This window comes from Glycine soja, chromosome 16 (genome assembly GCF_004193775.1).
Source record: "Glycine soja cultivar W05 chromosome 16, ASM419377v2, whole genome shotgun sequence".
Lineage (NCBI taxonomy): Eukaryota > Viridiplantae > Streptophyta > Magnoliopsida > Fabales > Fabaceae > Glycine > Glycine soja.
The window spans coordinates 30974925-30987754 of NC_041017.1; the positions used below are offsets into that span (position 1 = coordinate 30974925).

General features: G+C 31.6%; 1 protein-coding gene across 1 annotated transcript; it reads right to left on the bottom strand.

Annotated features, from left to right (window-relative positions):
• Positions 1-8999: 8999 nt before the first annotated feature.
• LOC114389092 (protein AUXIN SIGNALING F-BOX 2-like) lies at positions 9000-12141 on the bottom strand. Its single transcript, XM_028349682.1, has 3 exons — positions 11256-12141; positions 10088-10583; positions 9000-10010 (listed from the first exon to the last, which is right to left on the bottom strand). The coding sequence occupies exons 1-3, from the start codon at positions 11705-11707 to the stop codon at positions 9237-9239; spliced, it is 1722 nt and encodes a 573-aa protein (XP_028205483.1). The 5' UTR covers positions 11708-12141; the 3' UTR covers positions 9000-9236.
• Positions 12142-12830: the final 689 nt, after the last annotated feature.

A 12830-nucleotide genomic window follows, 5' to 3' on the forward strand; every position in this document is an offset into this window, starting at 1 on the left:
AATTTTTGTGTGGGAACATAAATCCAATACATCATAGACACAACCAATAAAAAATTTATAATTAATGTTAAAATGAAAAATAAAAATAAACAATCATTTTTTTAAAAAAGAAATCCACTATTTTCTCTATAACCAAGTAACCAACCTTCCTCTTATTTCCGTGGCTGGCCATCACAATATTTTGTGTCACGGAAGAAGGAACAGAAGGCAACGATCTCTTCTTGGAATGAAACATTAGAATGAACACTAAAAAAGTTAAAATGAAATTGCAGACAGATAGTTAATCCACTGAATTTGGAGAAAGGAATTAGGAAAAGGGGAATTACAAAATTGAATCAAGGGATACAGTTTGAAACAATTGAACGTGGAGGCAGAGGCAGAATTAAAATTTTCCCAAATTACAATGTTTATGAGGGAATTAGAAATTAAACCATAACGTTAATTCGATGTCCAATATGTGCGTTTTCTGACGGTTACAATTACACCATAAGAGGAAGAGATGCCTTGCTCGTGTAGATTTAGATTGATGGGGTTTGTTTCAGGAGAGAGATGAGACGAAGTTTACACTGAACAGATACAGAGAATCTCGGTTTCATTTTTTAAGAAAAATATTTTTGTTTATTGTTATTTATTATTGACTAAATTGTAATTTTGATATTGTAATTTCAAATTCAGTTGATTTTGGTTCCTATTTTTAAGTCAAAATATTTAATTTTTAATTTTTTTTAGAATAAACAATCTTGATCATCTCATTAATTAACCATCCAAAATCAAACTACAATTAATATATTTTATTGATGTTGACGTGACATTTATGTAGCGATTGATATGATCCTTATGTAACAAGGAATTAACATAAGTGAAAAATAAAAAAAAAATAAGAATTAAACATATGATATTTTATTCAAAGATAATAAATTACCTGGAAAAATCAAATAATCAAATAATATAATGACATATATAATGATAGATGAGAGAATGAGAGGGAGCATTGACGTGAGAGGGTGTTAAGAGGCGAGGCTGGGGAGGGGTACTATGAGAGATCTAAAAGGCATGAAGTCCTTTTTTACCCATTTTTCAAACATGTATGATGAGGGTCCTTTGCAAAAAGTGTTCGAGGAGAAAGGCTCTATTTGCTAGTTGGTGATCCCAAGAAAATGCGATCGAAAGGGTTGGAGATTTGGATTCGTCAGTTATGTAGACATGAAGGACAACACTATACTCGAAAGGGAACATGATAGCATACGCTTGGATGGTATGAAGCTATATGTGAATAAACCTAGGTTTCCACATAAGGATGCATGAAATGTAAATCTTAAAGGTTTCACGCTTATTTCTGAAACTTGTTCTATTTAATCCAATTATAATTTAATTTTTTATTATTAATTATTTATTTATTAGTCCCTACATAAGTTATATGTTTCTCACATGAGACATTAATTTTAACATTCTCTCAATTGACTCATGTGACATTACCAAACATTATGGATTAAATAAATAAATAGATTAAATTAACATAATACGCATTAAAATGACTAAATTGTTCTATGTTCTATATATTGAGTACATCATAATTTCATGATTAAGAATAAGAATCAATTCGAGTTATGACGATTGTACATCACTTAATCGACATAGTTTCTTCTATGTATTACAAATTAGTCTTCTCCTTAATATGACCATTATTAAGAGTACATAATTGGTCCAACATAATGTCTTTATTCAAGACAAAACCTGTTAAGATTACTCTGATACAAATATGCATGCAAACATAGAGAACATGTAATAAAAAAACATATTCATAAATGAGCTCAAAGTGTCAATAAAATAATAATGTCCATACTTTCAACATGTTCTATAAATGTCTTGGGCGGTAATCCCTTTGTCAAAGGGTCAACTATCATAAGATTTGTGCTGATATATTTTATTGACACTCTTTGTTTATGAACTTCTTCCTTTACAACAAAGTATTTCAATTCCATATGTTTAGCATCTTTAGAGTACTTGTCGTTCTTAGAGAAAAATACTGTTGCGGAGTTATCACCATACATTTTTAGCGGCCTAACAATACTGTCAATAATTTCAAACCCTGAAATAAAGTTCTGCAACCAATTAGCCTGAATTGTACCCTCAAAACATGCTACAAATTCAACTTCCATGGTAGATGCAACAACAACTGATGCATACAGAATTACTTCCATTTGTCTTCGTTCCAAATCATTTCTCAGACATTGTGCGAGACTAAATTTGTCTCCTTTCTGAATTGGAACGAGTGATGTCGAACACTTTTTCATCCTAAATTTCTCTAGTACTTTATTGATATATGCTTTCTGAGACAAACCTAACAATTCTTGTTATCTATTTCGGAATATTTTTATCCCTATCACATAGCTTGTCTTACCTATATCTTTCATTTCAAAGTTGCAAGAAAGAAACTTTTTAGTCTCATGAAGAAGACCAAGATCATTAGTTGCAACCAAAATATCATCAACCTACAAAATTAGAAAAATAACCTTGCTCCCACTGACCTTTAGATATATGCACCGATCAACAGTATTTTCCTTAAATCCAAAGGAAACAATGGTATCATTGAACTTCAAATACCATTGACAGGAAATTTGCTTAAGACCGTATATTGATTTCTCTAATTTGCATAGCATGTGTTCCTTTCTTTCAACTGAGAAACCCACTAGTTGGTCCATATAAACATTCTTCTCTAAATCTTCATTAAGAAAGACAATTTTCACATTCATTTAAGGTAGCTACAAGTCATAATGAACTATTAATGTCATGATAATCCTAAAAGAATCATTTCATGATATTGGTAAAAATATCTCTTTATAATTAATATCATCTTTCTGAGTAAATCCCTTAGCAACAAGTTTACCCTTGTAACGTTCAAGATTACCATGAGAGTCATGTTTAATCTTGAAGACCTACTTACAACTAACTCGCTTACAACCCTTTGGCAATTCTACAAGAGGGTGACTCAAATTCACGCTTTTTAGCTCAAAGATTGAGAATTTGTAGGATCCAAGAGGGTGACTCAAATTCCCACTTTTATCACTCCTTTGTGAATTGGCGATGAAGATCTAATTCTACTAATTGGATCTCTATAGATGGTGAGTGGATAGAGGACCTTACTCGGGTCAAAAAGGAAATTGTCCAATTTTTTAACATCTGATTACAACAACCTTTGAAATTGGGAGTAACATTGGACAAAGTAAGCTTTAGCTCTATTTCAACAGAAGATAGATTGAACTTGGGGAAAATGTTTGAGGCAGATAAGGTGAAAGCCGCTATATAGGAATGTGACAAAAATCAGAGCCTAAGGCCTGATGGGTTCAATTTCTGTTTTATTAAGTGCTTTTGGGACATCCTGAGAGATGATATCATGAGAATGATGCGGGAATTCCATTCTTCTGGAAAACTACCTAGAGGTTCCAAAAAAGGAGGTGCCTATTGGTCTTGGAGATTATAAACCAACATCTCTTATTGGTAGCTTGCATAAGATTATAACTAAAGTACTACCTTTGAGATTGAAACCTCTTTTGAGCAAAATCTTTGATGAAACTCAATCGACATTTGTTGGAGGAAGGCAAATTCAACGGTTGGCAGATGACACGATCATTCTCATGGAGCCAAACTTTAAGAACATTATAACTTTAAAATGTATTGTAGATGGTTTGAAATTGTTGCAGGTCTTAGGGTGAACTTCCATAAAAGTTCACTTGGAGCTGTTAATGTGCAAAGATACTCTATGGACAGATTTGCAGAGGTGCTGAATTGCACGATTCTCACCATCCCGTTCACTTATCTTGGTGTTCTGGTAGGCATTAATGCTCGCAAAGAGGACGCTTGGAGGATAGTAATCCAGAAAATGAAAAGGAAGCTAACTCCCTGGAGGGAGAGGCATCTCTCAATTGGAGGCCGAGTTAGTCTCATTAATTCTACTCTCTCATCTATTCCTTTATACTTTCTATCATTTTATCGTGCTCCCTCAAAGGTTGTATCTCAAATTATCCGTTTATAATGTAACTTTTTTTGTGGGGCTCAAAAAATGGTGATAAATCTATAGCATGGATCAAGTGGGAAGTAGTAACTAAGAGTAAGAAGCAAGATGGTCTTGGCATAAGAAATATATATGAATTTAATAAAGCACTAGTCTCTAAGTGGAGATGGAGGGTAATTAACGAGAAGGAAGCTCTGTGGGTGAGAGTACTAGAAGGCTGCCTAAGTCCACCCTTTTTGAAGACATGTAATAGTAGAATCTCTCAGTGGTGGAGAGACATTATTTCCTTCACTGGTGAGCAGTCTAGGTCCTCTTGGTTCATGGATAATCTGGGTTGTAAAGTAGGGAGAGGTGATCAATTTAGGTTCTGGTTGGATGATTGGACAGGAAACAGTTGCTTATCTAGGCTATATCCATGATTATTTTCCGTTGCAGTTAATAAAAAGTCATTAGTAATGCAATTGGGAGAATGGTAACAATCGAATTGGGTTTGGAAAATTGATTGGACAAGATCTATTTTGCCTCGTGAGGAGGAAACTGTAGAACAATTCTTTACTGACATTAATCAAATTCCTATGAAACAATTTGAAGAGGACAAATGGTTGTGGAAGAGCAATACTGAGGGACTATTAACTGCTAAAGATGTCTATTCCTTACTGCATAATGCATCTTCTGGGGTAGTGGATAACTATTTTCATTATTGTGGAAACTGAAAGCTCCCGCCAAAGCTAATTGTTTTTACATGGAGATTGGCTCTTAATAGAATCCAGACATATGACCAGATATTGAAGAGAGACATCATCACTCATAATACTGACTCAACATGCGTGTTGTGTGGACTAATACTGGAAAGTGCAAATCACCTTATTTTTAGTTGCGAATTCTCTTATCATATTTGGCAACTATGTTATAGTTGGCTTGGATTTCAATCAGTTCTGCCTACAGGTTGGTGTGGCCATTTTTGAAGTCATTATGGCTTGGTTAAAGGTGTAAAGTCTCAAGGTGTACTTATGCTCATTTGGGTTGCAGTAGTTTGGTCCATTTGGAATCATTGAAATGTTGTCATTTTTCGGAACTAGCAGCCTTGTGCAGAGTATGTCATTGAAGAAATTAAGTCTAAATCGTGGGGATGGATTAAAGCTAAATACAAATGCTTTCAATCTTCCTATTATGAATGACATTCTCAACCTTTCTTATGCCTTCTGCAGGTTGCATAACTCACGACTAGTAGTGTAAGATTGGGATATATTGTTTTGTAGTTGTTAATTATACCTTAATGTAATTGTTCTGTTTGTACTGGTGGTACTAAAGCTTGTATTCTGTTGTTAGACCACTTCTTGTGGACTCTAACATGTTAATAAAATTTACTTTGTTGGCTGCTAAAAAAACTACTAGCACACTTCACCTTGTTTTAACTAACTTTATAAACAGTATTTTGTATCTATCAAATAATTAATTTTCCTTAAATTATAAAAATTATAAATTAAAAAAATATTTAATATATCAATCTTTTTAATTTTATTTTGTCATTTTATATATTTTTATTTTTATTTTACCAATTTATAATTAAATTTCATAAATTAATATATAAATTATTTTATAAATTTATTTTAATATATAGATTATTTTTTATTCTAATTATATAAATCAACATAATTGCATTCATTAATATGTAAATTATTTTTATTCTAATTATATAAATTAATAAAATTTTAATATTTATATTTTTAGGAAACATATATGTTAATATTTTTGTTTTAACTATTAAAGAAATTATTTAGTGAATAAGTTTTTTAATACCAATTATATAAATCATGAAAATTACATAAATTAAAATGAAAATTATTTATATAAATTATTAGATGTAATTTATAAAAAATATGTAAATTTATTTTTATATATAAATAATACAAATTTTATTTTAATTATAAAAGTAATAAATTTTTAATTTTTATATTATTTAAATATTATTTTAAATTTACATAATTTGTATAAATTACATAAAATATTTTTTTAAAATAACCCATATATTAGTTTATGTAAAAAAAATTAAATTACATTAAAATAAAAACAAATTTTTATATATAATAATTTATTGATTTATATTTAAATAAAATTTTATAATAAAAAAATGCATATAAAATTAAATAATAAATATATTTAAATATTAAATATTTTTATTTTAATTTATACATTTTTATAATTCGAATAAAATTAATAATTCTTGGCTAATGATACATGTGAAATAGTGTTTATAAAATTAATTAAAAAAAATAAATATCTTAATGATTTATTAGTTTATCTTTAAATAAAAGATCATGAGTTTAATCCTTACCAAAACTCTTATATTTTATATCTTACAAGAATTCTCTATCCCTTAGATTTATGGACCTAATTTAATTCAACGGGATTTTTCATATTGGATGATCAACCGATATCAATATGCAAATAATTAAATATTTTGATTTGAAATTATAAAAAATTAAAATTACTTATAAATTATTTATTGATTGTCTAAAAACGATGTGTTGGGTTTGTGCCGCACAATTTTTTTTTCAAAATAATGGTACTAAATGGTCTTACTAAAATGGTAAGTGAAAGTATGTTTCATAATTTATATATATAAAAAAAGAGTATGTTCTATAAAGATTGACGTTAGCAAGTACTATTTCGTAGTATTTAAATTATTTGGATGAAGTAGAATAATGTGTTTGATTTTTTTTATTGCAAATTCCCAAGTATGTAAATAGAAAAAAAAAACTAATTACTATGTTATAATCTAATAACAAAAAGAATCACTAATATGTTTGATTTAGAAAAAAAAAAGTAAAAGCGAAATGAAAAGAAAATAGAAAGTGAAATGATTTCTAAGTTATTTGGTAAACGAGAAAATGAAAAAAAATGGCAAAAGTTTTTTTTTTCTCGTGTGTTTATCTAAAAAGTAAAAGGGAAGGAAAAGTATAAAATGATAGAATTAGGTACTTATACTTTGTGAGTTTTTTTTTATCTCTAGTAAAAAAGTGTATAGAAAGATTTATTATTTTGTGAGTCTTTATATTTTTACAAAATTTTTAATTAGTTACTTATACTTTTTTTAATTGGATTCCAGATTTTTTTTTATTGAGTCATCTGTCTAATTGTTGTTATGAAAAAATAATTATAAATACCTAACTAGAAGTGCAAACAATGAATTGATATTCTTAGAGTGACTTGTAAACACAACTAAATCAATTCTAAGATATTTAATAGAGTTTCAATTTATGTAAGTCAATTCAACTTGACTGCAGAAGCATAAACCTTATACATTTTATAGACTAATTTAATTAAAAAAAATTAATTCTTTTTGTCCATCCGTTGCAATAACGGTCTTAACATTTTCCAATCTAATTATAATATTAGTTTACTGTGAATATATGTGTAAAATATCAAATAAGTCCTTAAAATTATTTTTTTTATCATTTTAGTCTCTAAAATAAAATAAAAAAGTTTTTGAAGTTAATAACCTTTGCCATTTCTATCGTTCATGTTAAGGCCATCAATTTATTTCTTAACTTTGACAAGTATTAATTTTGTTCTTGACTTCAAAAAAGTAAAATGGTTCTTGACTTTGATATATGTTAGAGCTTGTTTGCATAACAGTCTACATAATGCAACCCGTTTGAACGGAAGTAACACTCAAGTTGCTTTAGGATTTTTGCATCAGAATGCGAGAATTCTTCGTTGAACATTTAATTTATAATGTTTAGAATGAATATTTTTACATATATAGAACTTTTACATGATTATATAATTTAATCCTTATTTCAAAAGTAATGTAAATCTCTAAGCAAGATTAAAACCACGTGCTTTTATTACTTTTATGTGAAGTTTGTCCGTAGGCAAGTTAATCAAGTTGCTCGTGTCTTTGCCAGAGTGTCTAGATTTTATGGTGGTTAAAAACCTATTAAACTCTTCATTAACATGAAGTTTAATATTTAATAAAAACGTTAACATGATAATAAAATGATAACATGACGGTAAAGTGTTGATGTAAACATTATGAACTTGTTTGATAGAGATGAGAAGTAACATGGATGAAAACATAATTGATGCGTGAAAATAAATAAGAAATAAAAAATAAAGTAAAAATTAAAGATGGTTAAAGAAAAATAATAAAGAGATGTGCGAAAGATAGAAAAATGAATTGAAATAGATAAGAAATAATATAGTAAGTTTCAATATTTTTAGAATTATCTCTACCTTATTTTTCCTTTTTCCTCCTCCAAAGACATTAGATTATAATCATTCACCCTTCCCTCCCTAATTTATCACCTACGAAACAAGGGGGGCAAGACTGTCATTTGTAACACTCTTTTGCTTTCTTGCTTTTCTATTTTCCCTTTAATTTATTTGAGAGTTCAGATACGAATTCGAAAACTTTGGAGCCCAACTTTGTACTCAAAATGATTCATACTATTGAGTTATGATTTTAACCATTTTTCTCGATTGAAGTTCAGAATATAATAAAGTAACTGAAACGTTCTTCAAAATCAATAATTAGAAACAAATTAATTAAAATATATAAGAATCGTGAGAAGAAAATATTTTTAAAAATTTGAAATTTTATTTGAAGTGGAAATTAATTAAATTAACAAAAGTATCCTTAAACTAATAAAGAAATTGACCAAAAAAGGTCCCTAGTTTGCCTGTAGTAAGAGGTGAATTTAGGTGATCATGACATTCTTATTAACTCATCCCTAATCTCCTTTATATCCATCTTATGAAATTCTTAATGCAGTTGCTACAGGGGATATAGGAGTATCGGGCACTGGTCTAATTATTTTGAGCTCTCTAATAACCCAAGGAACATTACAAAATGCCTCCCGATCGATCAATTTCAAGCTATCATCTTCATCTATACTTCATTATGGCCTGGAAATACAAAAGAACAGCCACTTGAATGGCTTTTCTAACAGCAAGTTATTGAGACCTGGTCTCACTAAAGCAGTTCAAGTTCAATGATATTGCATATATATTTGCTGCTCCCCATAAATTTTCTTGGTTCTTACAATTTCAAGGACCAAAATGGTGATTCATTCAAAGTTATATGGTAATCTTTAATTGGTTCCCCAATAAACTCCATGTTTAAGCAAGCACGTGCAAGGACCCCGACAAAAGTTCCATTAATTGGTACAGTCTAGTGAAACAGTTTAGTAACAAGAACTTACATAGCCAAAGTGCACACCTACAGAGTCCATACAAGTTCTGGTGCATCTTTCCTTCTCCCAGCCAGTGTTCTATATAAGTACATCTTCTCTACTTTCTGGCCATCATCCACATCACGATCTACCTTTTTGTTTTCGTTAAATATCTCCACATTTAGTCTTGGCATCTTCTCAGCTAGTGCCTTGCAGGCTCCAACGGTGACATTGCAGGACGTCATCCAAAGGAATTGCATTGTTTCATACTTCCCTACATCCATCAGAAGCGCTGAGTCACCAAAAGGGCTACCTCTTATCGCAAGCTTGTGAATTTTCTTGCATCCATTCAACACATAGAGCATAGCCTTGTCACTTTCTCCTGCAAATGCTACAGACAGCATCTCAAGCTGCTCAGCATACATCCCAATGTAAAGGAAAACTTGATCAGTCAGCTGGCCAGAGAGTGACAACCGCCGAAGCTGCTTGCAAGACTGCACAATTGCGCCAAAACCTTCGTTGAGTGGCTGCATTGTATCAGGGTCAGGTTTTGTTGGATCAAGGATACACAACCTAAAGCGGATGAAATTTGGGCAGTTTTTAGCCACAGTTATGAGGGCGGCGTTTGTCATCTGCTGGCAGAAGTAGAGCAATGAGTGAAGCTCAGGGCAACCCATAGAGATTGCAACAAGTCCTTTCTCTGTGACTCTTGTAGGGCCATTTCCACCAACACGAACAACCGGAAAAACCCTTAGTTCTTGCAAATCTTTACATGTGGCAGCCACAACACCTAGTCCATTGTCTCCAATGCAATCCATTATCTGCACCAGTATAGCAATTATAGATATTCACCAACATAAGAACATAGATGAAAAGAGACTTAGGTTGGTATATTTACCGATAAACGCTGAAGTTTCCCACAGCAGCATATTAGTTTTATTAGCTCTGTGTTCTGAATTCCTGCTGCAAACCTCAGGTTCAAGGTTGTTAAGTTCATGCAAACAGGATATAAAGCACTAAGGCAGTGAGGATAAACCCAGAAAAATCCTGACAAACTGGTTATTGACATGCACTTTAAGATGGCATTCTTCATATTATTGTAGACCTCAGAACGTGGATCAAAGACAAATGACCCAATACCCAAGTCCACTAGCTGAGGTGCTTGCATCAATATCCTTTGGAGTGCACTGAGGGGCACGGTATGGTTTAACCTTAAGCTTTTAAGGTTAGGAGATCTGGCCACAAGTCTCTCGAGATCCCCCGCATTAATCTGCCCTTTAAGGCAAGCAAAATTAAGAGAGACAAGAGATGTACAGCAATCAGGAAAACAGCTTAGCCACTGGCCTTTGAGGTCGGTAACTACATTTTCATGCAAATCCAGATCCTTAAGGAACCTACATTTCATAACAGTGAATGAAGGAGTCAAGATAACAAGCCTAACAACCTGCAGGCCAATTAAAAAATATGTTTCTGAACATTGTTCAATGTTCATCTCTACCCTCGGCTATGCCACGTAAAAATCAAACTATTCAAGGGAAGGTAAGTATTTCACCTAGGAGAACTTGAATCACAAACAATTCACAAATTGATAATTCAATGAACTTGAGTATGCATGGCACAATGAAACTCAAGATCGTCTTAAACACCAGCTTGTTAGCAAACCATGACGACATGTTGGTAAGTCATCAGCTATGTATAAACACAATCAACAATCTCATATTGGATTAAAAACATTAGTCCAAATCCAAACTAATAACACATTATACTCAAGCAACTGAATTCCTTTTCTCCAACCAATAGTCACATACAATGCAAGCCAATAATCAAGTGACAACAACTGATAGCAAATCAAAACTAGACAGACAAAACATCAAACTAGTTAGATTCCTTCGAGTAGTGTCATTCCTAAACCCAACAAGAATGAAGGATCGACACACAAACAAAACCCATATGGCAAACTAAATCACATGAACAAATTGACAAGTAACAATCCAATAATCGCTTGAAATCATGGTGGTTTCATAAACAGCAGCAACATTATATTGAACCAAAGTCACTTATCTCACCTACAATTTGCAGCTATAGCTGCAAGTCCTTCGGTGGTGAACCCTTCACAACGAACAAGAACCAAAGACTTGAAATTCACGAAAGAACGGGAAAGAAGCTCCAGGCTCTCATCTGTGACCACCATCCTCTTCAACCTCAGCTCCTCTAAATCAACCCTGCTCCTGGCCAATGCTTCAATCCAAGGAGCCACAAAACCACCCCAACCACTAGGAACCAAACTAAAATATGGAAAATGAGGCTTTCCCTTCAAAGTTAAGGACCTTAGCTCAGGGAACCTCTCTATCACTCTCTCAGGACTTATGGTGTAGCAGTTCCCTATGAACAAACTCTTCCTACAACATCTCTCTAACCTGTGCCAGTTCTTGCACACCAGAGACACGGCATTCCTGTCCCTTTGTGAAGTCACGCAACCAAATATGTGCCCAATCACCTCATCAGGAAAACAATTCATCTCTCACGAAAGCTAAGCTATCAATTTTCTCCCAACTTTACCAGAAAATCATCACCCTCTAACAAAAGGGTAAAAGAGAAAACACTTGCAGAAAATCTAACTGGTCGCAAATTTGAAGTTTCAATTTTCAATACACAATAACCATGATCTAACAATTGAGATTCATACCAGTTTCCACATAAAACCTAACAAGAAAAGAAAGGTCTTGGCCACACAACCATGGTAGAAACTTTCTCACGAAATCAAAGAGAAAATTGAAAAAGAAAATGACAGGAAGAGAATCAAACAGCAAATGACGATCTACACATCAAACGATGATGATTACATACAATAAAAAAAAAGGTTAATGGAGAAAAAAAACAAAGAAACAAAGAAAAGTGTACATATTTGAGAATCCTGACTCAGTAACTGTAATTTAACATGGTAGACCTACTTGGCTACATTGTTTAAACTGATAAAAATAGCTATTTTTCTGTTCTCTCCTACGGATAGGTTTTTGTGAAAGAAAAAAATAATGAAAGGAAAATAAAAAAAATATTTGAATTAAAATTAAAAAAGACATAAAATCCATGTTATTTTTAAATTTTTTTTCTTAATAAAAATTTCTCCTACAATCAAACAACACATAAATCAAGCACAGCCTAAAAGGGGATTTGATTGTATGAAAATAAAAAGAATCAAAGATAATTAAAAAAATATTATAAAGATATAGGAACCACAAAAAAATTTAAATATTTATTTTTATTTCTTAACAATTTGATCACAATCAAATTACCATGAGTTAATTTGGTTGTGTAGAAAAAAAAATAACAAAAGAAATATTTGAATTAAGTAAAGAAAAAGAAGTAAGAGGCTCACACTTAATTTTGAAAAATCATTTTCCTTTCTTTTTTATCTCTTCACAACCAAAGTGGAACTGATTTAGCATGCTCAAACCCCATTGGTTGAGGCTCAACACAACCATGGTTACATACAGCCCAGCCAACAGCCACCTTGATTCGTGTTAGAGAAATCAGAGAGCTTTGAATCTAACGGCCTAGGGAAATCAGTTTTCTGGTGGGATGAAAAAGTAAAAAAGGTAAATTATAATGGGTTTGGCCAAATTTTATATCAAAGTATTTCT